Raw genomic sequence first — 27,880 nt, 5'->3', positions numbered from 1 at the left:
AACAATAACTTTGATACATAAAGTTTAATAATTTTAATGGTTCTTATAATTTTAAAACTGAACGTTGTATTTATTTCAATATTAATTGATATATTTTAAAATATTGTACACAGACTAGTACAATTAATCTTACTGTTGATTAATATTGCATCCACTATAATTTTATTTATTTTTGTGATAATAATAATATAATTAATGGTTAAAATACAAAATATTTAATGCAATTTTTAGTCTTCACTTTGCTTTTTGAAATTAAAGCTGCAGCAAGCAACACTGTTTAGTGGGATTGTTTGTTCGGCTTTGGGTGTCAGCCGCTTTGTAATTTTTTATTGTGATAATTATAGAAATAATCAGTGATACCGGTGTGTTAGTGAACTGAAGATGGTTTAGCTATCATGTAATGAGCTTCATATTACGGAATCCTGTGTATTGAATGTAAAAGGCCGTCTTCCGCCATGACGATGGTTCTCTCGCTCAGGAAGTACTTCGTAACACTTGCGCTTTATTTTGGGTGTATTGCATCGTGTTATAATGTTTTTGGTAAGTAATAAACAATTCTTATAAATTAAACTTGTAATATACTTCTTATTTGCTTACGATCAACAACACTTAAAGCTTTACTACTGCGTACAATTCTCGTTACACACTTTCTCGTAAACATAAATGGCCTTTTATACTTATACACCTTGCTGAAAACATGAAAAAAAAATTAAATATGTAACTCTAAAATCATTTCACAAAAGAAATATCATTTTAATATTTTGTTTTGTTGCAATAAACTAATTAATAATTTTACTTACAATAAAACATACTGAATACATGATTGATATATTCCTTATTAACATTAATAATTATAATATATATGTATTATAAATAATTTTCGATTAATCGTTTTTATATCACTTGTAATTTTTTATTTTGTTTATAAAATAAAATGTTTTAAATTTAAACATTCATTCAATTCACTATGTTTATGTATTTTTATTAGATTAGATCTGTGTTTGTAAATTTCCATCTACAGACATTTATCTTCCGATATATAAGAAAAATTGTTATTGGTGGCATAAAAAAAAGAATAGATTCCAAAACAAAAATTTTATAATTTTTTGTCTGTTTGTTCACATTAATCTGAGAAGCATTTTATTTATATTATTTTGGAACATTCCCCTTAACATGTTTTATTTCAATTGGGTTCTAAATAGAAAAGTTATATACCATTTTAATAAAAATAGTTTGACAAAATTGCCACAGCTAATACTGTTTTATGCATTTCTTATCCCATACTATAAATTTCTTATTCCCAAATAGCTCAAGATGTACCTGAGATTTTGGATCTGGCTTTAATCAAAGGAGACATTGGTAAAAATACAAATATTAGCTGCAGTGTATCTCCGACTGAAGCTACAGTGGAATGGCTGTATAATAATGAGCCAGTTAATATTGGTGAAAGGTCAGTTAATGTAAACATTATATTTTGAAAAATATAAAGCCTTAGTGACAAAGTGGCATATTAATATAAAATTATTTCCACTTTGGAAAATCAATTATTATCATTTCTTTGCTCTGATAAGAAGACAAAGCACAGCTTAGAGTTGCTTTAGGCACTTTCTTAGTATTTTCATCATCATCAGCCTGTCTGTCTTCATCGACTGCTGAACATAGGCCTCTTCAATGGCACGCCACTGAGCTTAATCTTCAGCTCTTTGCATCTAGCTGTTGTCCTCCACTTTGCAAAGTATGTTTAGTATCTTCACTTTGGCCTAATTATTGAAAACATTTATCCCTAGTTAAATTTATTTTTAGTAATATTAAGTATAAAAATAATATTTTTCTACAAATTTATAATAATGGCTATGTAATTCTGAATTTGAAGAATAAGCAACAAAAATTATGTTAAGTTAGAGGGCCGTCATAGCACAATGGGACAGTGTCTGACTGTACATGCGATGGTTGTGGGCTCAATTCCCACTCAAGTGGATGATTTTCATTTTCTCTCCCTTGTAAGGCCACCACACTACTCAACACATTAGGATCCAACTGCTTACCCTTCTTTATGCAGGATACAGAATAGCCTTAATTTTTTTTTGATCCAACTGCATCTATAATTTAAAATGTATTGATGTACCCCTATCAGATCATGTGACTAGTGAAAATGTCATATACATGCTTATCTGTTTACAGACAGTCCTGTGTACCAAACAGTACTATCATTGTTTTGTTATCACAAGGCAAAACTTTAATGAAGTTACAATTTAATGCATATAAATACTCCTTTGATCCATAACAGTGCTTATAATGTTGCTAGATAAACTATTTATAGGTATTTGTTCTATGCCTGCCTGCGTTTATGTTTTAAAAAATATTGATATCTAAATCTAGTGGTAAGTTAGGATTGTTGGTACCAACAAGTCAATTTGTATATAAAATTCTATTCCATTTCTAATTAAATGAAGTTTTCAAGGCCGTCGTGGAACAGAGGCACAAACGTGCGCCTTGGACGGTTGTGGGGTCGATTCACACTCGGTGGAATGAAATGTGAAATGTGAAACCGTGGAAATTGGAAATGGAAAGGTCTTAATTCGGAACGGAATGTCTTAACACGAGGTTCTCTCTACCCACCCTGCTATGTGGGGGAAACAGCGTGAAGCTATTAAATAGTTTACGTAAATACAATCGTTTAAAAAGAATACGTAATATTATGTTTCAAAAAGAACTAACTTTTAATAAATAATAAAAGCTCATGCAGCAACACACACTTTGTAATTATAAAGCTAGGGAGATTGCCTAAATTTTTGCACTATGTATGTACTATCCCTACTATATTAGTCTCATGTTTCTAGATCGTTCTGAAGTGGTAAGGGGAGGTGAGATTCCTTTGAGAGAGATTTGACGAGGTGCGATTACATACATCCCCGCGTACATTCCGCCACTTAAGAATTGCCCTTGCATTTTCGATTGTATTCAACCCTCTCCCGGTTGTATTCCAACCTATTGTTTTCGGTTAAAAAGTCCGTTCAAAATACGTTCTGTCGGATATTTAAAGTTAAAAAGAGTCTGTTTTTTTTTGCAGCTGTTAGCTTTCCTTTGAGCGACGTATCAGCACTATTAATTGGAACGTCAGCTTTGTACATTTTAGTAATGCCTAGCTTCATTGAATATTTTAATTAAGAACGCCCAATCGTATTGAAATTGCTTGTGAATCTTTCAAACAGAAAATACCCAATTTCCTTTTTTAGTAAAACATCGACACGTAAATAGTGATTCAGTACATTCATATCATTCAATTTAAATTCAAATTATACACCTAAATTTTAAAAGGCCTAAGTCGTAAAATATTTATAAAATTTCGCTCTATTATGTCTACAGTTGAAGGGTCACTTAAAAAATGTGTGTACATTTTTACGTTATAAGTGAGGAGTTCTCGAGGTGTAAGTTTTGTAAAACTACTTCTAAGGTGTTTCGTCCGTCGTTTAATACTCAGAAGAAGGATATACTTAAAAGTATTTATAGCTATCTAGTCTCAATTACACCCCATATTAGGGGTAGGGTGTGTTATTCCTTTAATTGCAGCAATTATGCGTGTTTTACAAGTTCCATAGTGTAATTAAATAAGTTCTCAACTTAAGTCGTTTTCTTTTGTTTAAAAACAATATTTATTCAAGGCCTAAATGGTTTTTATAATTTATTTTTTGTCATAATAAAATTAAATATGTTTTAAATTAATAGAGCAAAACAAGATGCACAGGAACGACTGCTACAAACGAAAGATTTAGACGGAAATCGACGTAAATACAAGTTCCACAGTTTGATGATAGCAAATGTCACGTCCGCTGACGACGGAAACTACACTTGTGTAGCTAAGGTGGCGGAGATGAGATCTGATAGGACGCTAGTGCTAGACCACAGCTTCCTCGCGAAACTGCTGAATAATACATCTGGACCGATCAAGCAGAATGTGACAGATCAAAATAATGTGTCCATGCAGTGTGTTTTTGAAAGTAAGGCCTTTTATAGTTTTATTTTTTATGTAAATAATTATTAGATTTTATATTTTTTTATTATGTAAGATAAGATGCATTCAAGTAAATCCGAAAAAAACTGTTCATATTATTTTTACGTCGGTAAAAGTAATAATTGGAAATACAAATTTCCCAATGCATCCTACATTTTTTAATTTTTAAGTTGATAAGTATTTATTTACTTTGCCTTATATCTATTTATTATATAGAATAGACACTAAAATGCTCATTTGGACTTTACAACAAAACGGCTGCTCGTGGTATAAATATTTATAGTTGTTAATGTTTAATGCCAGTTACATATTAATTTACGTTTCTGATACTATCTTTTGTTTTATGACGCAAATATCGTATCATAATTAGTCGTACTTTCACATATTTTCATGTATTACGTTTTTATATTAATTTAATAAAATATTTTTAAGGCAGAAAATAAAATATTTTTTCGATTCCCATGCGAGGAAGTGAAATATGTAATATACTCACACGCTACGCTGCTAAGAGCGTAAAGCTTAAAGAGACTATACATATATTTTGAGTAAAATTATTGCTACTTTCTGCGACAATTACTCATTAATTAATTAATTTAAAACCTGAAAATGTATATAATGTATTATTGAAATTTATAATTTGTATATGAGGATAAATTATTGTTATAGAATTCATTACTAAGTATAAATGAATACGTAATGCTTTATGCGGTACTTACTCTAATTGTTCTGTATTGAAAAATTCCAGTTATATACGTTCTCAATCCATTAAACGCGAATTAAATGCAAATGAAATAAAAAAAAATATTTAAAAAAAATATTTGAATTTTTCTTATCTGTCGATTATCAAATTAAGATGCAATATTACATTTTGACATATAATGTTTTGATATTGACGTCGGTATCAGACAATTAAACATAAATTTATTTTATTCTTAACACTTTGATTTAATCTTTTAATAAAATATAATTTATTATACTTTAACACGAAATATCACACACAATATGCAAAATACGAACCTTAGTCCTTTAATGTACTGTACTTATCATCTTAATACATGCTAATAAACCGTCACTGCATCCGAGTTTGAGATATCATTATAAATAGTTAAATATACTTACTTTTTATTTGATACTTTCCCCATACTTCAATTAACTTTTTGTAATGGAGACGCTAATACATTTTTTACCATCACAGTATACAAGCCGAGTGAAATCAGATGGTGGAAAAAAGGCAAGGACGATGACATTATCGATTTAACTGTAAAACCCGCAAAAAGAATCGATTTGAAACGCATTCAAAGCGACTTCGACCTTCACATTCGGAGTCCAGAGGACAATGGCACCTATATATGCGAAATATGGGATTCCGTGTCTTCAAAGAATATAACGGGAGAAGTAAATGTGATAGTCTTCGCTTCGCCTCAAGTCGTAATAGATACGGTTATTCCAATCAGCGCGTCGCAACTGTTCCTAAATTGGACAATACGCTCGTACAACTCTCCTATAAAATCATACAGTTTGATGTATCGTCGACTACCCTCGAACGATTTTAGTCTCTACACACGAGAGAAAATTGGCACAAAAAATATTTCGTTCGTAATGGAAGGTCTAGAAAAGTCGACGAAGTATCAATTGAAATTGGAAGTAGCTACCATTTATGGACCAAGTAAGCCCCATATCTACGAATCGACAGTCAGGACTTTGGACAAGGATCCTATATTTGTACCGAACATATCGATTAATGGGTTTTCAGCAACTTCGGTAACAATAGGTTGGGCGCCTCCCCCAGAAGATATAGCGGAACTCATACATTATTATCTTCTAGAAGCTAGGAAAAAAGATGAAGTGGCGCCAAGGAGAGCGTATCATTCCAGGGATAACAGGAATTTGCCTTACATGTTTGATAATCTGGAGCCTCATAGTAATTACTTGTTTAGGGTAAGCATACTTCTATATATTATAAAAAAAGCTTTCTTTTAAAGTCGAATATTTTTATATTTATCAATATGTGTAATTTTTTCAATATTTTATAAGCAGTAATTTTACTACGTGACATATTTTGTTTCTGATATGAAATTTGTCATTAACATTTATTACTATTTAAAAAAAAATGTATAATAATGTTATGTTTTAATTGGAATAAGAACTTTTAATTATATTATATCATCAATATAAATAATTAAGCACATCCATTATTTCAACACTAACATTTATAAAGCTAAAAAAAACCTTTTTTTAAATAATCAAATCAAATCAGTTTCTCGCTCTATCCCGCACACAGCAGGGTAGGCAGAAGGAACCTCGTGTTAAGTCACTCCGTTCCCGACTTTCTGCCGAATTCTGGAGGCTTTGCTTGTTGAGTGGCAGAATTCGACGTCGCGCTTTGCCTCGACACCAGAGCGAAGAAATGGAAAATAAAATAAAAACGTAAATGTTTCACTTCCTCGAGTTCCAGAACCTTCACGTTACAGACACACCCTTGTGCCACTGCGCCACGACGGCCTAATAATAATAATTTTAATTCATTTGCAGGTATGCGCATGTTCCGATTTCACAAAACGCTGCGGTAACTGGTCTTCGGAAATGGAAGCCGCTACTCTAGACGGTACTCCGGGCAGACCGAGCAACGTCACTATACACTGCGCCAGCAGTTGGATCAACATGACTTGGCAACCCCCCGTCAAACCGAATGCTGAGATCAAGGGGTATACTGTAAGTTGATTTATAAATTAGTAGTAGATGTTGACGAGTGGATTGTAGATGCGATGGTTGTGGGTTCGATTACCACAGGAGGAAAATAATTATTTCATATTTTCATTTCTTTGCTCTACTAACAAGGAAAAGACTTGAGTTTCGCTACTCAATATGTAATGTTTGGAAAATTATCCAAATAAACAGAAAACGTAGCGTCATAACACTATATTCCCTCTGCCTATCCTGCTATATGAGGTAAGATGTAAGCATATGTTCTAGTTGGAATATAATTGACAATATTTAAATGCTTATTATGTTATTTTTTTTAATTATTTCACTTAATCAAATTCTTCAATATTACAATTGCAATATTTTCAGATGGAATTAACAGGAAATTCAACATACAGAGATCAGTATGGAGACTTCAAGGATGATATAAGAGGACCACTCGCTAAATTTAAAACAAATGATTCTAGAAGTGTGAGGTATGCTTTTAATGTAAATGTATGTACATGTTTAAGTAATAGTTTCTAGATTCAAAAGTGCTTATAATAAGTATATTTGAATAAAGAATATTTTGAATTTGAATTTAATATATTATTATTTAATGTTTTCATTTCCTCACTCTGGTAACCACACAAAGAGCGGCTTTATATTCCGCCAATCAAAACGCAATGTCTTGAGGATTTTGCGGAAAGCGAGAAATGAATTGTCTTAACACTTGCGTCCATCTGCCTACCCTGCTATATGCGAAATACAGCGAGAAACTGCGGGATAGAGATGCGGTATGAGCGGGGGTATCACTATATAAGTATCTAAAATTTTGCACAGGTATCCGAGGGTACCTGTTAATTTATATAAAAATAATTATCTGTGGCACCATATGACATCTACAAATTACTTCAATAAACGTTCCCTGTAGACATGGGCCGTAACGTCTTTTAAGCATAACCGGTGATCACTAGTTTCGGGGTTACGCGTAGCTAGTTTCAGAAACTAGTTATTTCTGTAACTAGTTACAAATGCTTCATAAGCAGTTGGAAGTTTAATACGATTACTTTTATAGTTATGATTGAAAACGTTTTAGGTTAAATTACAATATCTTGCTACTAAAATGTAATTATTTATTAATTTATTTTATATACAATTATTTTTATATATTTTTTTATATACACTTTATTATATTATATATTTTTAATATATAGAATTATATACTTTTTTCGCTGATCGTTTTTTAATAATATTTGATATATTATTAAAAAACGATCAGCGAAAAAACTATATAACGATTTAATAATATTTGTAACATTTAAGTTGATTTGAATAAATATATTTGATTTGATTTTTTGATTTTGATTTCATTACGGAGTGAAATTAAAATTCCAAATTAAGTGAAAACAAAAAATTTACACACAAAATACATTCAAAAAGAGTAATTTTACACTTACAGAATGGAAAAAGAAATTTAAAAATACAAAAAATAAAACATAAACGCGAAACTGACACGTAATAGCAAAATATTATGGTTTAAAATTGGATGAAACTTGAGACCAAACTTGAGGTAAAAACCAGATGGTTATGGGTTCAATCCCCACTCGAGGAGATGAAATATTTATTTAAATTAATATTTTCATTTCTTCGCTCTGGTGTCGAGGTAAAGCGCGGAGTTGAGTTCTGCCACTCAACAAGCAATGCCTCCGGAATTCGGCAGAAAGTGGGGAACCTAGTGTAACAGAGTGTTACACTAGGTTCCCTCTGCCTACCCTGCTGTGTGTGGGAAACAGCGTGAAGTTGATTTATTTATATAGTATTTAAATTAAAATTAAATTTTAAAATTTTACTACTGAATATAAATAAATAATAAATAAATAAAGCCTTTATTCGCTGACCATTTCAGAATTTTTGTTTGCATAATTAAAATAAAGTATACAATAAAAATTTAAAAGACTTAAAATTAAAAACATTTAAAAAGTAATTAATTTTAGCAGCCTGTACTATTGCTATATAGCTAAACATAAAACAAAAAAAAATAACAAAATACAAAACAAAAATTAAGATCTTAAAAAAAGTTATAAAAATTGTAAGCTCAGTTATGGGTTCTTTATTACGTATATAAAATATTTTTTCTGTTGAGCTTTATACAAACATTAAAAACATCATTAAAAACATCAAATTCAGATTTTTGCGCTAATTTATTATCAACATTCAAAGTTCTATGAAGTGATGGGTTTAGGCCTCAATTTTTTGTAGCGAACCTCGTTTCTCGGAATTCTTAAAAGTCTTAGTAGATCGCATAAAAAATCCCAATGTGCTTAAGATATACAAGTGTGAAGTGAACGTCGCAAGCCATTGTAACCGAACCTCTTTTAATAAATAATAAACATTAGGAAAGCTACGTCACGCTAAACAAAAAAAACTCGGAATTGGTTAAAGTCCACCGTCGTGGCGCAGCGGCACAAGGGCGTGGCTGTAACGCGACGGTTGCGGGTTCGAGCCCCAATCGAGGAAATTAAATATTTATTTACATTTATATTTTTATTTCTTCGCTCTGGTGTCGAAGCAGAATTTATTTTTTAATTATCGATATAAAATAATAATCGATCAAACTGCATTAATGCATACATATTAAACTACTGTCGTCTCTTTTTTTCTTGCGGAACGTACTAAAATAGAGCAAGATGCAACTACATAAGTGTCAATGAAGCTAATAAAAATAATATGGTTTTTTCTTGGAATTTTCATAAAACTATAAATAATATAGTTTAACTTCTGCGTTTACAGTTTAGAATCGCTTTTTCGTTTCATTGGGTGTATAATACAAAAAAGTACGATGTTTGTAGCTTTTCAATCAAATTCGCCTATTCTCGTCTCTTTTTTTGTTGCGGTACGTACTATAATAGAGCGAGATACAACTGTGCTAGTGTCGATGTAACTTGATTAGTGGTTACTGCTTACTCTCATGAAACTACGTATGTGAAATAATGGCTATGTGTACAGACACATAACCACAACGCAACATGTAAGTAGTTTCGAATAACCGCGTAGCTCACAATCACCGCGTAGCTCCGAATCATCACAATCACTAGTTTCGACGACAGCCCGAAACTAGTTATGCCGTGATTTGGCTTGTAAGCAGTTTCTGAAACTAGTGACGCTACGTAACGCCCATGTCTAGTTCCCTGTTCGTTCCGAGACACGGAAGAAAAAGCACGTTGTTTTATTAGGTTATGGGCCCAGACTCCAGCCCAGGCTCTTTAAAGTTTTTTTATTGCTAAGTATCGCGAAAGTGTTAAAAAGTTATCAAGTTATTTGTGTGATAATAAATTTCGCAGTAGGATATTTAGATTAGCAAGATTAGGCATCAAATTTATTTAGTTTACATCAAACCAAAGGAAGATGTGGGATTGTTTGCCCAGGATGATGAAAAAACTAGAGCGAAACTAATTCTTACGATTGATTCTTCATTATATGTGCATATTAGAAATGTTTCTACTACAAAGGAATTATGGGACAAACTAAAGGCTTTATTTGATGATTCCGGATTTACGAGAAGAATTAGCTTACTACGAAATTTAATTTCTATTAGATTGCAAAATTGTGGTTCTATGATTGCATATGTGACACAAATAATAGAAACAGGGCAAAAGTTGTGTAATACAGGATTTCAGTTAAACGACGAGTGGATTGGTTCGTTGCTATTGGCAGGGCTACCTGAAAAATATGCCCCCATGATAATGGCCATCGAACATTCCGGTATTCAGATAACAACAGACGCCATTAAAGGTAAGTTACTTGACATGGAAACCGGAAACGGAACGAATGGAATGAACGATGAATCGAATGGCGCTTTGGCTATTAGTAATAAAGGTTGGCAGCATTCATTGACGACAAGGAAGTCTATGGTAAATAGAAATGGCGGCAATCATGGCGGTCAACATGGAATGACATTGACAACAAAAGCTAAGAAAGAAATTAAATGTTATCGATGCAAACAAATAGGTCATTATAAGTCACAGTGTACGGTTAGAGTGTCGAATAACAAAGAAAATGAACGTAAACAAACAAATGCGTTCAGTGCGATCTTTCTAAGCGGAAACTTCAACAATCAAGATTGGTATGTTGATTCTGGAGCCAGTGTGCACTTGACGCCAAATAAACAATGGCTGAAAAATATTTCTTATAAAAAGGAAGGTCAGACCATTATAGTAGCCGACAAAACAAAAGTGCCAATCACATGTTCCGGCGATATAGAGATTTCTACCATAGTTAATGATTGCAGTTTTGATGTGGACATAAAAGATGTGTTTTGTGTACCGGAATTGACAACTAACTTACTTTCGGTTAGTCAATTAATTCACAAAGGGAATAATGTTGTATTTACTACTAATGCCTGTGAAATATATAATCAGAAAGGTACGCTGGTGGCTAAAGCATTATTAAAAAATGGAGTTTACAAGCTACAACTTGAAGAAAATATATCTGCAGCAGCGATCATATCTGGTGAGCTCTGGCATCGTAGGCTGGGACATATAAACAGTGAATGTTTGAATAAAATGAAAAATACAGTTGATGGATTAAACTTAAAAGAGATAGTTGACATTACAAAGTCTACGTGTACTGTGTGCTGTGAAGGTAAACAAAATAGACTACCTTTTACTCATATTGGTAAGAGAAGTACAGAAGTATTGAACATCATTCATACAGACATATGTGGTCCTATGGAGTGCGATTCTATTGGAGGTTCTAAATACTTCATTTTATTTATTGATGATTTTAGCAGAATGACAGCTATTTATTTTCTAAAAAACAAGAGTGACGCCTTGAAATGTTTTAAAGAATATAAAGTGTTCGTTGAAAATCAGACAAATAAAAATATAAGAATTATTAGAAGTGACAATGGAAGAGAATTTTGCAATGCTGAGTTTAATGATTACTTAAAGAAAATGGGAATACTGCATCAAACCACATGTCCATACACACCTGAACAAAATGGACTATGTGAGCGTATGAACAGAACTTTAGTCGAGAAAGCAAGGTGCATGCTTTTTGATGCACAGTTAAGCAAGACATTCTGGGCTGAAGCTACAAACACAGCAGTATATTTGCACAATCGCACAGGTTTATCCACATTGCAAGGAAAAACACCATATGAATTATGGCATAGTGTCAAGCCAGATATAAGTCATTTGAGAGTTTTTGGCAGTATGGTAATGGTACACATAACTAAAGAAAGGAGACGAAAGTGGGATAAAAAAGCTACAAAAGGTATTCTAGTAGGGTATTCTGATGTAAGCAAAGGCTATAGAGTGTATGATCCAATTAAAAGGGTCATAACAACTAATCGAGATGTGATAGTTGTCGAGAAAGAAAACACTACCATAGCAGTGACAGAAAAGGAAAATATAAATGATATAGACAAGCCATCTTCAGTGGGGGATATGAAAGAAAATGATTCTCTCACATCCCATGAGAAATCTACAAATTACTCTGATTCTGAGTATACACCCAGTGAGTATGAAGATGTAGAAGAAAGTTTACAAGAACCTGTGATAACTAGAAGGGAAGTTAGAAACAGAAAACAACCTGATAGATTTGGTTTCAGTAGTCAACAAAGTGTCTATCTTCAGGAAGTTGGAGACTTAACATTGCAAGAGGCATTGACTGGTAATGAAAAAGAGTATTGGCAAAAAGCATTAAAAGAAGAACTTCAATGTTTCGAAGAGAATCAGGCTTGGGAGTTGGTCGATGCTCCAAATAGTGGTTGTGTGGTGCAGTGTAAATGGGTTTTAAAGAAAAAATGTGATGTGAATGGTACAGTTCTATATCGTGCACGCTTAGTGGCAAAAGGTTTCACTCAGAGACCTGGTGTGGACTACAATGAAACATTCTCTCCAGTGGTTAGATATTCCACCTTAAGATTATTATTTGCTTTAACTGTAAAATTAGATTTTAAAACAACACACTTAGATGTAAGAACAGCTTTTTTAAATGGACATCTTGAAGAAGATATTTATATGCAAAAACCAGATTGTTTTAGTGATTTAAATGATGGTAAAGTCTTAAAGTTAAAAAAGGCCATTTATGGGTTAAAACAATCTTCAAGAATGTGGTATAAGAAGGTTGACGAGTGTTTGTGTAACATTGGTTATGTAAAATCTAAATATGAACCTTGTTTATTTATTAAGAGAAACAAGAAGTGTGTAACTGTAATTGCTTTATATGTAGATGATTTCTTCATATTTTCTAATGAATGTAATGAAACAATAAACTTAAAAAATTCTTTAAGAAACAATTTCCAAATTAAAGACCTAGGTACTATAAGACATTGTTTGGGTATGCGAGTAATGTGTAATAAAAATTATGTAACATTAGACCAAGAAGGTTATATAGACCAGTTGTTAGGTAAATTTAATATGTTGAATTGTCACACATCAAATACACCAATGGAATGTAAACTGAATCTTAGTATAGGTAATAAGTGTGATACTAGTATACCGTATCAATGCCTGATAGGTAGTTTAATGTATTTGTCCGTTTTAACTCGACCTGATATATCATTTTCAGTGAGTTATATGAGTCAATTTAATACTTGTTATACTAAAGAACATTGGCAACATTCTAAAAGGATTTTAAGATATTTAAAGAAAACAAAACATTATGTTTTAAAGTATGATTCAAAACTTAATTCTGAAATAATTGGTTATGTTGATGCTGATTGGGGGAGTGATATTATTGGTAGAAGGTCATATACAGGTTATGTATTTCAATTATCAGGTGCTGCAATATCTTGGGAAAGTAGAAAACAGAAGGTTGTTGCACTCTCTAGTACAGAGGCAGAGTATATAGGGATATCAGAAAGTTGTAAAGAAGCTATTTACATACAAAACTTGCAATGTGAAATTACTGACAGTTTATATACTATTATTCTTTACAATGATAACCAAAGTGCACATAAATTGTTATTGAATCCTGTTTTCCATAATAGATCTAAGCATATAGATATAAGATTTCATTTTTGTAAAGATATTATTGCTCAAAAGTTAGTACATGTAAAGTACCTATGTACAGCTGATATGCCAGCTGATTTGTTTACAAAGAGTTTAAGTTCAAATAAGCATAACATTTTTGTAAAAGCTATAGGTTTAATATAAAATTAAATTACTTGTATTATTTTTATATAGTGGGGGTGTTAATTTATATAAAAATAATTATCTGTGGCACCATATGACATCTACAAATTACTTCAATAAACGTTCCCTGTTCGTTCCGAGACACGGAAGAAAAAGCACGTTGTTTTATTAGTACCCCTGATAATTTATAAAGTTGTTGTCGATTTATAATAAGCTTAATTTGAAATTTTATATTACCCCAGGTTCGAAGATCTCCAGCCGTACATGAACTACACGGTGCGCCTGCGCGCCATGACACGCTCGCGGCGGCGCGGCGACGAGGAGGTGCGCCACTGCGCAACCGCGCCCGCTCCGCCCGACTCGCCGCCCCGGCTGAGGTGGAAGAAGGTGTGTACTTATAAGTGTAGTATAATCACATAATAAACTATGATAATATAAAAATATATTTGCACGTAAATTATCTTAAACAATTTTTAATCGAACCCACAACTGGGTCGACCTAGAAGTGTTTATATTTAATTTTGACAAAAATGAAGTTGATGAAAGCTTTACTACTCAATACAAGTAATTGTTAAAGCCTAAAAAACAGTTTTTAATAATACTACTTGATTTAAATCAACCTTGGATGTTGAAATAATAAAAATCGTTATACTAATACCGGATTTACGTTGTATTCTTTTTTTTAAAAAAAACCATGAGTATTAATTCTATTAAATTATTTCAGGTTCTCGAAAGTGAAAATAGATATGTATTCAGTATAAGCTTGCAGCGAGTGTCGGAACGAAATGGACCTATATGTTGTTACAGGTATTAAATCAAATATTTATATTAGATAAATATTAATTTTATCTTTATATAATAGATAGATCAGATGTTAGAACATCGCGGAACTCCCAGGATGGCAGACCAAGTTATTTCAATCATCATCATCATACCGTCATATTGGTGTTAAATGAAAGGGGCTTGCTGAGAATAACTCAAAAATTGACCATATGACTTATTTAACGATTATTTTCACAGATTATACATGGTGCGCCTTCTGCCCAACACCGACTGGCGTAATCTACCGCAGCCTAAAGATATTAGTATTATTAACTATGAAGACGCACACGGAGTACAACCGATGCTGGGAGCTTATGTTACTGATGTGTTTTCTAAGTAAGTATTTTATTGAATATCTTTCTTATCTTCACCCTGTATCCCGCATATTGGAAACAGAGTAGGCAGGGGAATCTAGTGTTAATACACTCCGTTCTCCACTCACCACCGATGTTTAAGACATTTCGTTTTGAATGGCAGACCATGCAATTTGTCTTATCACCAGACCTAGGAATTAGGATCTGTCAGATGACTGGCATATTAAACTAGTCAAATATAAAATTCAATTTTTTTAATTTGCAGCGACAAATTCCCCGATTCCGAAATCATAATAGGTGATGGGCGTTCATTCTACGAAAAAGATGATCCAGTACTGAATTCTGCCAGTTGCAAGCGATGCTTCAAAAAACCAAGACGGGCATTTGAACCTCCACCCCCTAAAATACCAGTGACCACCACTCCACCACCCACCACTATGAGTCCCACCACAAAAGATGATTTCTTATTGTTTGATGATGTTTACACCACTATGGAGCCTGATGATGATGTGCGAGAGAAGAGATCGTATATGGATGATGGGTATGATTGTTCTTTCTTTTTCGATTTTTGGAAATTTGCTACTATGGCGGAACTCAACGCCGCAGTTTGTCTACCAGAGGGATAATTTTTTTTCAGCTTCAAACTGTTGAAACCTGGGAGCCTAGTGTTAAGACTTTTCACTTTTCCGCCGAAGTGAGGGTTGAACTAACACTTTCTTGTAGCACACCTGCTTTGATATATCTGTCTGAACATTCTATGATCATATTATTTTTTCCTAATTGAAGATCTTATATGAACAACCCAATAATGATGGACAAGCAAGAGGAAGAAGGCAAAGAAGATATTCATGTAAAAGATGGGGAGCTTGAGCCGACTGCCAATTACACTGTATTTGTTGAATTGATATGTAAGTAATAAGTAAAGTAGTATGTGCATAATATGTATTCTATAAATTGAATGTATTTTCCATACATTAATTTTAAAAGCATTTCATACTCCTCCATATAGCATGTAGTTACACGCTCAAGTAGTCCAGATATAGAAACCGTAGAATTGAGGGCCATGTATTCCAATTTCTACATTATTTTTTTCCTTGTTTTTACCCTAAAATGTAATTATACAGCTTAAAGCTAGAAAATGTGATTTTTTTCTGTTCAGTCTTATTTGGTGAAGAACTTCATTTTTTCTGATATTTAAATTTAGGTATGTTAACCTAAATTTTAAATAAATAAAGGTCAATGAGATAAAATAATTTATTGTAATTTTCAGCTGGATCAGAAAGCGATGAGCCGTTATACAGTGAATATTTAAATGTTTTGATGGCCATCCCGCCTGTATCGACGCAGCCTACTAGTATTTTGGAAATTGCTTTATTGGTAATTATGCTTATTTTATACTAGCAACCCTCTCGCGGCTTCGCTAGAAGTACACAACTATTTATTTACTGATCTAAATTCCTTTTGTGTTCTAGTAATATTATCTTTTTAAAGACAATATCCATATATTGTAAAATTTCAGCCAATTCATTAAAACAATTATTTTGCAGCACCGATTTTAATAAAAAATACACTAAATTAAGGGAAGTTGGCCAAAATACAATAACTGATTAGAATATAGAACAAATAGAGTAAAGTCGACGAGTTGTGTGAAGTTTTTTTTTACGTTTTATATTTTTTTTAAAGTGCCCATGAGTCGTCAAGCGTACTACTTTTTATGGTACAATAATATTTGAACTTTCGACTTAACGAGGCTCTAGTTTTTTTTACATATTTTTTTAAGTGTCACACTAAAGAAAATAAATATTTAGAAAACCAAGTCAAAATTTTAACTTAGTGAGACTCTGACGGTAGCCTTGAACGGTATCTGAGAGGTGCGGGTTAGAGTCCTGCTTCGTTAAAATTTTCGTAGGTTTTTTTCTAAATATCAGTCTGTAGCTAAGAACAATTTGATTACTAATATACAGCACGGTCTACAAGCCATCACCGCCCTGAAGTTAGCTATGAACAGATGGCTGCACAGATTTGGTTTTAGGATGTTTCTTGTGAGTGAACAATTCGCAAAAGTTCGGAAAACCTTATTTCATGGACCTCACTCGTTGAATTTACTATTGTAATATGTTTTTCCTCTCCAGGCAACTTGTATAATGGCAGCGTTAGTACTAGTAGGTGCAATCATAGTGTGCGTGCGACAGACGCGCCGCTCACGCAAACATCACCACCACCATCTGGATAGGAACCCGTTACAGGCTGTTTTTAGGTAATATTTTTTTAAAATTTAGCTTCGATCTGTAGCATGGTAGAAATGCAGAAGCTAGTGTTATACAGTGAAGGGATGAAATAATAGTTTTTAGTTTTTTTAGCTTAACGCTTTATATTATCTCTCAATTGTATGCGTATATAAACTCATTCTCCATACATTCGCTCTATCTATACATTTACACATGCATTGACAAGTATTAACGGGCAAACGCAATCTCGTCGCCACCACGTCATTACAACAAGAGCCACTGGCGAGAGAATACGTGTTATTTGTCTGTCCATTAAGTGTTGCCTTTACAGACCCTTACTAGGTAACCAGAGAGAATGGAGCAACGAACGCCATGTCTCTTCCAAAATCATCAACTTTTCATATGTGAGCATGTATAATGAAACATTAGAAACATATATTTTTCAAATTCATAGATGTTTCGTGGACCAATTCGGTGGTAGGCAGCAATTGTTAACTACAACGCCACCCGACATGCCTCCCATAGCCAAGGAGGACCTAGCAGCGGCTTACTCAGAGAGACAAGCCGACTCAGATTATGGCTTCCAGAAGGAGTTTGAGGTGAATTTGTGATTTTATTTATTCATATACTTTTTAACATTTTTAAAGTGTTCTCACTAGGGAAAGAAAAATACTTATTGAGAAAACGTATAAAAATTTTAACTACAATTAAAATTTACTTGTAATTTGAATACAATTTTAACCTTAATGACTAGTTTAATTTAAGAAACAAAATCTAATTAACAAAAATTCCTAAACAGTTGTTACAGATGTTACCAGAATGCTATCCCGACCGGACTACTCACGCCTCAGAAGCTAGAGAGAATCAACCTAAAAATAGATATCCAGATATCAAAGCATATGACCAAACACGTGTTACGCTATCACAAATAGATGGAATTAACGGATCTGATTATATTAATGCTAATTTTGTAAGGGGATATAAGGTATGTTGGTTTGTATTTGAATCATATAGAAGCAAATATAGCAATATATTTTTTTTTAGTATAAACAAGCAAAGTTAATATATATATATATATATATATATATATATATATATATATATATATATATATATATACTAACTATATTTGTATGAGATTTATTTTTTATGTTGATGGGCTATCCATGTGTGACTGTATAATAGGGCAAGAGTAAGATGTTTGTTTTAGGCTTAACCTGGTCTTAAGAGTTACATAATAAACTGGTACAGGTGTGAAGCAATAACCAATAATATATTTTTTTAAATATTTTAAATCAAAATTTGTTCTTTATATAATTTTGCAATATATTCATAATATGTACCACCTATTACCCTTTGTTTGTCTAACCCATATTTGTATGTTTGTCTGTCCTGTCGGCTTACTAAGGACCCTTCGGAGATTAACCAGGTATTGCATGCCGCTTATTTCCTTATATTTCAGTTTTCTTCTATAAAAATATTTTATAACTTGTAGAAGTGCTTATAATGAAAAACATTTTAACTGAATGTTAACAATTTTGATTTAAAATACCAACATATCACTAAAATGTGGACATAAGTGAAAAGAACAAAAAAATAAAGGCTAACTTGCTGCATTAGAAATTGATTTGGCTACAGTTATTCCTAATTATTCCATACTTAGGAAATATATTAATAAATGTAATTTGAGGAGGATTTGCCATTGATAATGCAACTTTAACCCCTTTAATTTTATACTTTTTATTTTTTATTCCCCTTCATTATTCTTATATTAACTATAAATCATTTATTATTTTTCAAGAATCAGCATTTATTTTTATAACAAGAAATCATAAAGTAGTAAGATACAAAATGTGACATTTAAAACTGGGTGTCCCAATATGTTTTCATATTATTTTAACGTAGCGTAATGATTGTCACATAATTGCATGTAATTTCACCAGGAACGTAAAATCTTCATATGCGCCCAAGGACCTACGGACACAACAGTGAACGACTTCTGGCGTATGATATGGGAGCACAAGTTGGAGCTGATCGTAATGCTGACCAACCTAGAGGAGTACTCTAAGGTGAAGTGCAGCAAGTACTGGCCTGATGATGTGAGGGGGGCGAAGGCGTTTGGAAGTGTTACGGTGCATCATGTTTCTGAGAAACGGTTGGTGTTTTGTGTTTTTTTTAAGATATATGATTTTTTGTAATAGAGTAGGAATGAAGGAATTAGACAAGGCACGTCATTTTCTACTTTCTGGTCAGGTGTTGAGTGGCGGAACTCAACGCCACGCTTTGCTTTGTTACCAGATAATTAAAATATTAAATTTTTCATTCTCGCGAGTGTTTTTTGCCTGCCTTGTGCCACCAGGCCACAGAATCCTTCGGCCTCACAGTATCTAAATTATTAAAAATATATTTATAATATAAAAACAACTTTTAAAGACCTGCTTTTTGCACAGGTATTCCGACTACATAGTTAGAGAACTCAAAATAACGAAGCAACCACTCAATGCTGATGGACAGCCCATTGTTGAAAACAATGGAATCGCCAAACGAAATGGAGGTGATGTATTTTTAATTGGTTGTTTACAATAACATAATTCAAATGTGCTTCTTTAAGAGTGCTTTTAAATTAACTATTTATTATATTGTTAGTTTAAACTTATAAAGGATGTAAAGTAGGAAACGACTTAACGTAGTGTCTTAACACTAAGTTCCCTCTGTCTACCTTGCTGAGTGCAGGATACAGCGTGAAGCTTTTTTTTTCATTTTTACTTATTATTAAAAAGAGAAGACAATTTTTGTTGAAAATTAAGTCAATGGTAATAGTTTTCCATTTTCATGCTATACCCCGCATATAGCAAGGTAGGCAGGGGGAACCTAATGTTAAGACACTCCGTTCCCCACTTTCCGCCGAATTTTCGAGGCATTGCGTATTGAGTGGAGGCAATGCAGCGTTTTCCAGGTTGATTATTATTGACTTCAATTAAAATGTAATGTTATTATTTCAAAACACAGACTGCGGCATCAGTGACTCGAGTGCCCCAACCTCCCCCCGAGAGACTAAAGGGGAGACGCGCCTCGTCCGCCAGTATCATTTCCTCATGTGGAAGGACTTCGCGGCTCCCGAACATCCTCATTCTATACTTAAGTTTATAAAGGTTGGTTGTATGATTTCTAATTATTAAATACGTAAAAAGTTATTATTAAATTACTCTTACTACTTATTTTTAACAGTCAGACTTTGTAACATTATTTCTAAGTGTATTTTTATATTTAATATATTTTGATACAGAGAGTAAACGAAGCATGGTCCAGCATGGTGGGTCGTCCAGTAGTGGTACATTGCTCAGCCGGCGTGGGACGCACTGGCACGCTGGTAGCACTCGACTGTCTACTGGAACAGCTGCGTGCCACTGGACACGCTGCCGTATTTAACACTGTGGCCGAGTTGAGGCGGCAGAGGAACTTCCTTGTGCAATCCTTGGTATGTTGTTAAAAAAAGCTTCATTAATTATTTAGGTATGGTAATTTAATTGTATTTTTTTTTAAGAAGTTAAATAATATTTTCATTTTCTTAATATGAGCGCGGCGTTTGTTTACGCCAATGAATGCCATATATAATGCGGTTGTACCCCACTGTGTTGTTAATATATTATTCTCATTTCGTTAGTCTAGTACTCTAGTACAATTGTCTGGTTGGTTTTCATCATAACGCTAAATAAGCGGAAAGAGGATAACAACATGTCTTTCTTTGACTACCTTTTGCTATTAATACATTTTTAAAAATATATTCTATGAATAAAATAAATAGTTGATTTAATTACCCTCTCTACAGAAACAATACGTATTCGTATACCGCGCGCTCGTCGAGTTCGCGCACTACGGCGACACTGAGATACCTGCTTCGAGATTAAAGAGTTCTATAGATAGACTTCGCAATACACCCGAGGGAGCTGATAAATGCTTGATGGAGCATGAATTTGAGGTATGATATTTTTTAAATTTTTGGACGCAAGCGTCATAAAAACATTGTAGTTTTGGCTGGGGATAGTGTAGTAGATACAAAAACAATTCTGATTTAAGACTAAGCTACACTTAGGTCGAGTTCAGAAGTTCACGAGTTTCTCAATCTGTGCGTGGAATCTTAAGTAGTTAGCCCTTACTTCAGAAAATGATGGACCCCCCGATTCCGGAGCCGGCCAAGTCGTGCGCGGCGGGCGGTGCGGACGAGCTGCGCGCGCGCCACCGCAACGCCGACTGCCTGCCCTACGATCGCAACCGCGTCATACTCGCGCCGCTGCCTGCGCGCGACTACTCCACTTATATTAACGCCAGCTTCGTGGAAGGTAGTGTAGATGGGCTTGTTTTTTTTTATTGTAACTTGGGGCACTACCAATAAATTCAGATATACACAGTTCGCCTTTGTGCCACAATCGTCGCTTTTGTGCTGACCTATTTCATTAAATTGCTTTGTAAATATAATTAAATTGTTAGGTTTAACAATATGAGGTATTTAATTTAAGAGTTTAAAAATATAAAGTGAATATTAATTGATTTGATTTTTTCAATTTAAAATATTGTTTATATAATGATAATATTGTTTTACAGCTTACGACAACACAGAAGGGTTCATTATCACACAAGATCCCCTACCCAGTACTATTATGGACTTCTGGCGGATGGTCTCTGAACACAATGTTACTACTATAGTCATGTTAAGTGAGGTGAGTTAATTATTCTAAACTTATGTATATATTATACTCAAATAATATATTTATTTGAGTATAACTTCATACAGGCTTCACTACTTTTTATATAGCAATAGTAAAGCGACAAATAGTGTTCCTCCCGATATTCATTCCCGTTTCAAGTGATGCAACTCAAAACTCCGCATTTTATCTTGTTACCAGAGTGAAGAATTTTTTTTATAAAAAATTAAGTTTTTGCTATCTCATGCAATACGACATATGATGTAATTATATTACTAAATACTAATTCATTTTGTCCCAGGTATTCTATAAATTGTCGAGGTATTATATATAATACCTGAACTATACAGATTTCCGGTAACATATACATATAATGAAATTGGAGAACAAAGTTTCTTTAACAAAATACTTAATATTGTTCTTAGTTGGGTGAAACCAAGTGTCCTCGGTACTGGGACGACGGCACCGTGCAGTACGAGCACATCTCCGTCGAGTATGAAGAGAGCGAGTCGTGTCCGTACTACACAAGGCGTCAATTTAGAGTTATTAATAATAAGGTATGTGTTATATAAATATTTGTCATATATAAATTTATTACTTATCTATCATTATTTATGTTATTTGCATCATTTCAGTTTATATTACTTTGTGTATTGTGTATATACATATAATTCATCTTCATCAATCATGCATATTTTTTTGCATATTATACACAATATGTAATATGTAATATCTAACACTATAGTTTACTATCTAATAGCTAAAATTGTATACATTAATGTCCAGAGCGGAGACTGCATATGCGTGCGCCACCTTCAGTACCAGGGCTGGCCCACGGCGGCAGGCCACGTGCCCGAGGTGACGCGTGGGCTGGCCGAACTGGCCGAGATCGCGGCAGCCCTGGACGCGGCCGATGACCCCGCGCGCTCCCCGCTGCTCGTGCACTGCCAGTAAGCTAGATAGATATGCTGCGTAGATTTCATTTTAGATATTATTGCGTAGATTTTTCTTACCTTTTCTTACTTTAGTTAACAATGCGTAAAAGTTTAGAAAGCCTAACTTCAGGGCAGTCACGACTGTGTTGTAAGTTATTTTTATTTGATTTTGAATTTTGAAGGATTATTTTGTGTGTAGGAGATAATGCTTTTATAGGTGTAGTAAGTTATATGGCTTACAAGCAACCCAAAATTATACAAAACCAATTTCACGCTATATCCCACATATAGCAGGATAGGCAGGGGGAACCTAGATAAGTAAATCCTTTCTCTACTATCCGCCCTTTCCTATCTCTATTTTTTGAACCTGTAAACTAAATTTGTTTTCTCATTCTAGATACGGAACTGAACGGTCTTCTCTTTTCGTGGCGCTGTGCATTCTCATCTGGCAGCTGCGCGTAGAGCGACGCGTGGACGTGGCGTGCGTCGCGCGCAAAGTTCGCTCTCAGCGCGCGCACACAATCGACACCTTTGTGCGTATATCTTTATCGATGTAATTTTAAAAACCTCACATGTATTGTGGGAATATTATGAGCAATTCAATAACAACATTACATTACATTACATTACATAATTTAGTTGATACCATAAATGATTTTTTCATATATTTTTTTCAGTTGCAATACGAATTCCTTCATCGTGCCATACTGAACTATGCTGAACTACACAACCTATTGGAGGACAGTTAAACCATATATTAATAAGCTGACTGTAAATTTTTAACTATTTTTCTTTAATTTATACCCACGTAACGTATTGACGTGACATTTTTTACGAGATGTGTGAAGCTCTTGGAGACAAAGAGAAATCTGACAGTTCAAAATCACTTTGTATTATTGTTTTACGTTTAAGACGTTTAAAAAGCTTGTACAGACAGTTTCTTAGATTTTTCTACCAAACACCATTTTGATCATAAACAACAATATAAAATAGACAATTTTTATCACACATAGAATTCTAGCATTGAAATGAAAATTTTTTAAGATATTGAAGTCATATTCGTAAGTGTTGCCGAATCAAGTGTAGCTTAGAACATTTTCCTCACAGTATATGCATTATGTAAGAGGTCAAGCATAAATTATGTCACACGTCGATGATATTGATGTCTTGTTACAGCTGGTCACACTTGTGAAATCCCACCTAGTGTGACGTCACATATTTCGCTAAAACCTTTGAAATAATTAATTTGAAACATCAGTTTCAAAATTATATGTGTATATAATTATTTTCCTATAAGAAAATAATATGATATTACGAAATTAACACCTTCTGTGTCACACAGCTTCACACTTCATCGACCTCTTGCTGTTAAACGTGTGACGTAATTTACAGAGAACCCTGAGTCGTATTGTATATTATAATAGCTTATTAAAAATATAAATGAGATAAATAGCGAAGTAAAGTACTAAAAATTTACTAAGTACATTAATGTTATATGTTTATGAAGATTTTTTTTCTCGTTTCAAAATATTATTAAATTAAATTATTTATTGGAGAATATATAAAAATAATATATTACATTAAAGTGTTTATAAATTATAATATACAATACGTACTATTTTAAAATCGATAAAGCTAAAGTTTCTCGAAATAGTTGACAATAGCTTAGGTAGATTAATTTAGTATGCTATAAATATACATATTAATTTTCCTGACATTTTCCACGTTTTTAGGTAAATAATTTTTTGTAATCTTTATAAATATATAGATATCGCTATACAATTATTAAGTTGCCATACATTTGACTATTCTAAAATATTTTAATCAACACTTATGTAAAGTTTAGTTACATAATAGATCTGACATTTAAGTTTATATTATGTCCAAAGTGAAATGTATGACTTAAGCAGTTTGTTTAACTTTTTTATTTTTGGTGTGTATACCAAATAAAATATATGTCCAAAGAGGAGAGTCGCGTAACTGAGTTATATTTACGTATTTATTTTTTTCTATGGCACGCCATAGACGCATTTTGTTCTTTTTGTTAAACGAAATATGAAGTCATTGCCACTGTTTTAGCGGAACAAACCAAATATATTTTTTGAGCTATATGTATTTTTTTTAATATTGATAAAAATTTGATTAAATTATTTGAAAGTATTTAATAAAAAACAGACAGATATCCGACAAAGTTAAAAAGGTCTAAATTCTGATAATTGGCAGTTACGCTAAAACTAATAATGGTAATGGCTCAATGTATATTTTTAAAATTGGGTTTTCTAAAAACCTACCCAAGTATCAAGGGCCAAATTTCTACCCCAAACGAGCACAAAGTAGATAGAGGTTTGTGCATAATGTATGTTAATAAAAAAAATAATATGGATTTTTTTTTCGCCCTGTAAATATTCCATCTCATAAAAATATAGGGTATCGAAAGTAACCAAATATACGTTAACTGTGCATACTGGCGATAGTGTTTTTTTGCTTCACGCTGTATCCCACATAGGCCAGTTGGCTATTCATTTTCCGTCCCATTTTCGAGACATTGAGTGGCGGAACTCAACGGTACATTTTGTCTTGCTACCAGATCGAGAAAATGAAAATATTTCATTTCCCCGTTTGGTAATCGAACCCATAACTGCTTACTTACAGTTATATTTTGTGCCCTTTATACACGCTGAGCCTGATTATTATTGCACTATAGTTTAGTTATCAAAAATTATAGTTTATTTATCTTAATAAAATGTCAAATTAAGTAACTGATGCCGTCGTTGTACAGCGGCACATAGACTGTAAAGGTTATGTGTGTAGGTTCGATACCTTATATACCTACTCGAGTAAATCAATTATTTACATTTCTTCACTTAATACACTGTTTCGAAAATTGGGTGATGCGTGGAGAACGACGTATCTTAGCACTACTATACGCAGTATGCAGCGCGAAGTTAAAAAAAGCAATATATAAAAAAGAAATACATTATTATTAAATTTATACAAATACATTATCGTCAGTATACAAAGTTCTTATCATTATGCACTGACCCGTAAAATTTTTCGATACATTTACTTATTTCACTTACAATTTGTTTGTATGTTTGTTTGCGCCAGCTTCTGGCGTTACGACTGTATCGTATTAGGTAGAATAAGTTATATTAGATTTTGTATGCTAACTATACAATTTGCTAGAAAGTGTTCGGAACGACGTATTTAGAAATGGTAACGAATATATATTTTTTTTATTTATATTGTTACAATGTTCTAAATATGTCCGTCTGTGCAATTGTGATGTTGGTACAATTGTTAAGAAGTTTTCGAAAAAAATGTTGTATTGAATTAAAGGAACTGAAATATTTAACGTTTCGTCTTTACATTTCGTTGATACAAATTGAATTAAATATTTTTTTAATTAATGAAACATCTCAACATATGAGTTAAATACAACAATACAATCTTAAAAGTTAAATGTTACTAATATTTAACATCACATTACATCTTAAATATTTATAGTTTTAATTATAATAATTTTCAGTTACAAGATTTTAGATTTTGTCAATATTAATCTATATTGAAAAAATGGTTATATAAATATTTAACATCACAATTACACGTAAAATGAGCTATAATCGACGTTTTTGGTCACGTTTTTTACACCATTTATATTTATTTTGTTTACCAATTTTCTTATTATGATGATATTTTTTATATATACGTCCAATGTAACTAAATCGTCGATTATAAGAGGTATTGTAAGGAGGTTGTCCGTAAGTTGTATTTTATTATGGGGCATGCGTGCGACTTCCCATCAGAGGCTCGATTTTTGTAAATTATTATAGTTGTTATATATTGCCATGACATTTCTTTTTTTTTTATCTGTCTGTATTTAAATTTAAAATAATCAAGGCTAAGCAATTAAGCATATCAAATAAAAAAAGATTAAATTTCATATTAAATTGTGAAAATTGCATAGCGATATATAATAACGATATTATTAAAAAAAAAGTAATGAAAGTGGTTCCTTTAAAAATGGCTCTAAAGTATTAATTTTTGTTCTGACGGACGGAGGATCTCTATTTTATTGTGTTCAATATAATTTAGTATTAGCGGAAACCCGCGCACGCCCCCGGAGCGACTGATGTGTGTTAGCTTTTATAATAAACTGTAGGAAATTACAATTTTTTATATAAATAGTACATAAGTTTAGATAAATCCTGATAATATGGTGTCTGCGATTTGTTTCTAATAACTACTTTCTGATTAGTACTCCTTTGTGAAGTATGGTTGTGCTGGTGTACACTAGATATGCACAAAATCATTCGTCAAAGTATTTGAATATTCGCGAAGATGACGTGGCGCAGCAATTCTTTTTTGGGGGAATGAATTATTTTATTTTCTCGCTCTGGTAAGAAGACGAAGCGCGACGTTGAGGTCTGCCCAATGTCTTGGAAATTAAATTCCCTCTACCTACGTAGCTAAATGTTAGGTTACATAGGATTCTATAGGAAGCTAGCGGGTTCATTTGGCTATTCATTATTCTCAGAAAGTATATATAAACAACATATTTTTTGGACGAACTCTATTCTGGAGTAACATAAATAATGCTCATATCGCTTATGTCTTTTATATGCGCTTCGTATTTAAAGATATTTCTAGTCTTTTGCCCGCGCCTACTCTTTGTAAACAAAACTCATTATATTTTTCATACGATTCCCTTTCATTTCAAATTTGGCATCACCTTATGGAAGAATTTTCAAAATTGTAAACTTAAGAATTCAAAATTAAGTAAATTATATATTATGTTTTTTTTATACGTGATGTATCCAGTGAAGCGCTTACATGCTTATTATGTAAATATAAGTTATAAGTGTGTACTTGGCGAGCCCCAAAAATGTTGTGCTTTATTTAACTTTTTATATATATATATCCAACGAACTTGCAGTTATGGAACTAGAAATATTAATTTTATTGTTTTTTTTTTATTTTTGTAAATAGATAATGCAGGTCATGTAATACGATATTTTTGAAAATATACCAATATTTAGAAA

General features: G+C 32.8%; 1 protein-coding gene across 2 annotated transcripts; it reads left to right on the top strand.

Annotated features, from left to right (window-relative positions):
* Positions 1-273: 273 nt before the first annotated feature.
* Ptp69D (Protein tyrosine phosphatase 69D) lies at positions 274-27,880 on the top strand. 2 transcript variants are annotated; one of them, XM_085201946.1, is made up of 27 exons: positions 274-540; positions 1,309-1,450; positions 3,727-3,998; positions 5,208-5,950; positions 6,545-6,724; positions 7,085-7,191; positions 14,079-14,223; positions 14,561-14,643; positions 14,857-14,994; positions 15,238-15,513; positions 15,759-15,880; positions 16,243-16,349; positions 17,105-17,229; positions 17,655-17,799; positions 18,000-18,185; positions 18,609-18,629; positions 19,144-19,355; positions 19,651-19,754; positions 20,210-20,352; positions 20,487-20,678; positions 21,030-21,179; positions 21,363-21,540; positions 21,803-21,918; positions 22,329-22,460; positions 22,690-22,853; positions 23,236-23,371; positions 23,516-27,880. In XM_085201946.1, the coding sequence occupies exons 1-27, from the start codon at positions 456-458 to the stop codon at positions 23,585-23,587; spliced, it is 4,476 nt and encodes a 1,491-aa protein (XP_085058072.1). In that variant the 5' UTR covers positions 274-455; the 3' UTR covers positions 23,588-27,880. The 2 variants fall into 2 exon arrangements, with proteins under 2 accessions (XP_085058072.1, XP_085058073.1); XM_085201947.1 differs by lacking the exon at positions 18,609-18,629.

This window comes from Heliconius melpomene, chromosome 18 (assembly GCF_056956725.1).
Source record: "Heliconius melpomene rosina isolate 202511_hmr_F chromosome 18, ASM5695672v1, whole genome shotgun sequence".
NCBI lineage: Eukaryota > Metazoa > Arthropoda > Insecta > Lepidoptera > Nymphalidae > Heliconius > Heliconius melpomene.
The sequence above is the reverse complement of the archived record's forward strand: the minus strand, read 5'-3'. Positions and strand labels throughout refer to the sequence as shown.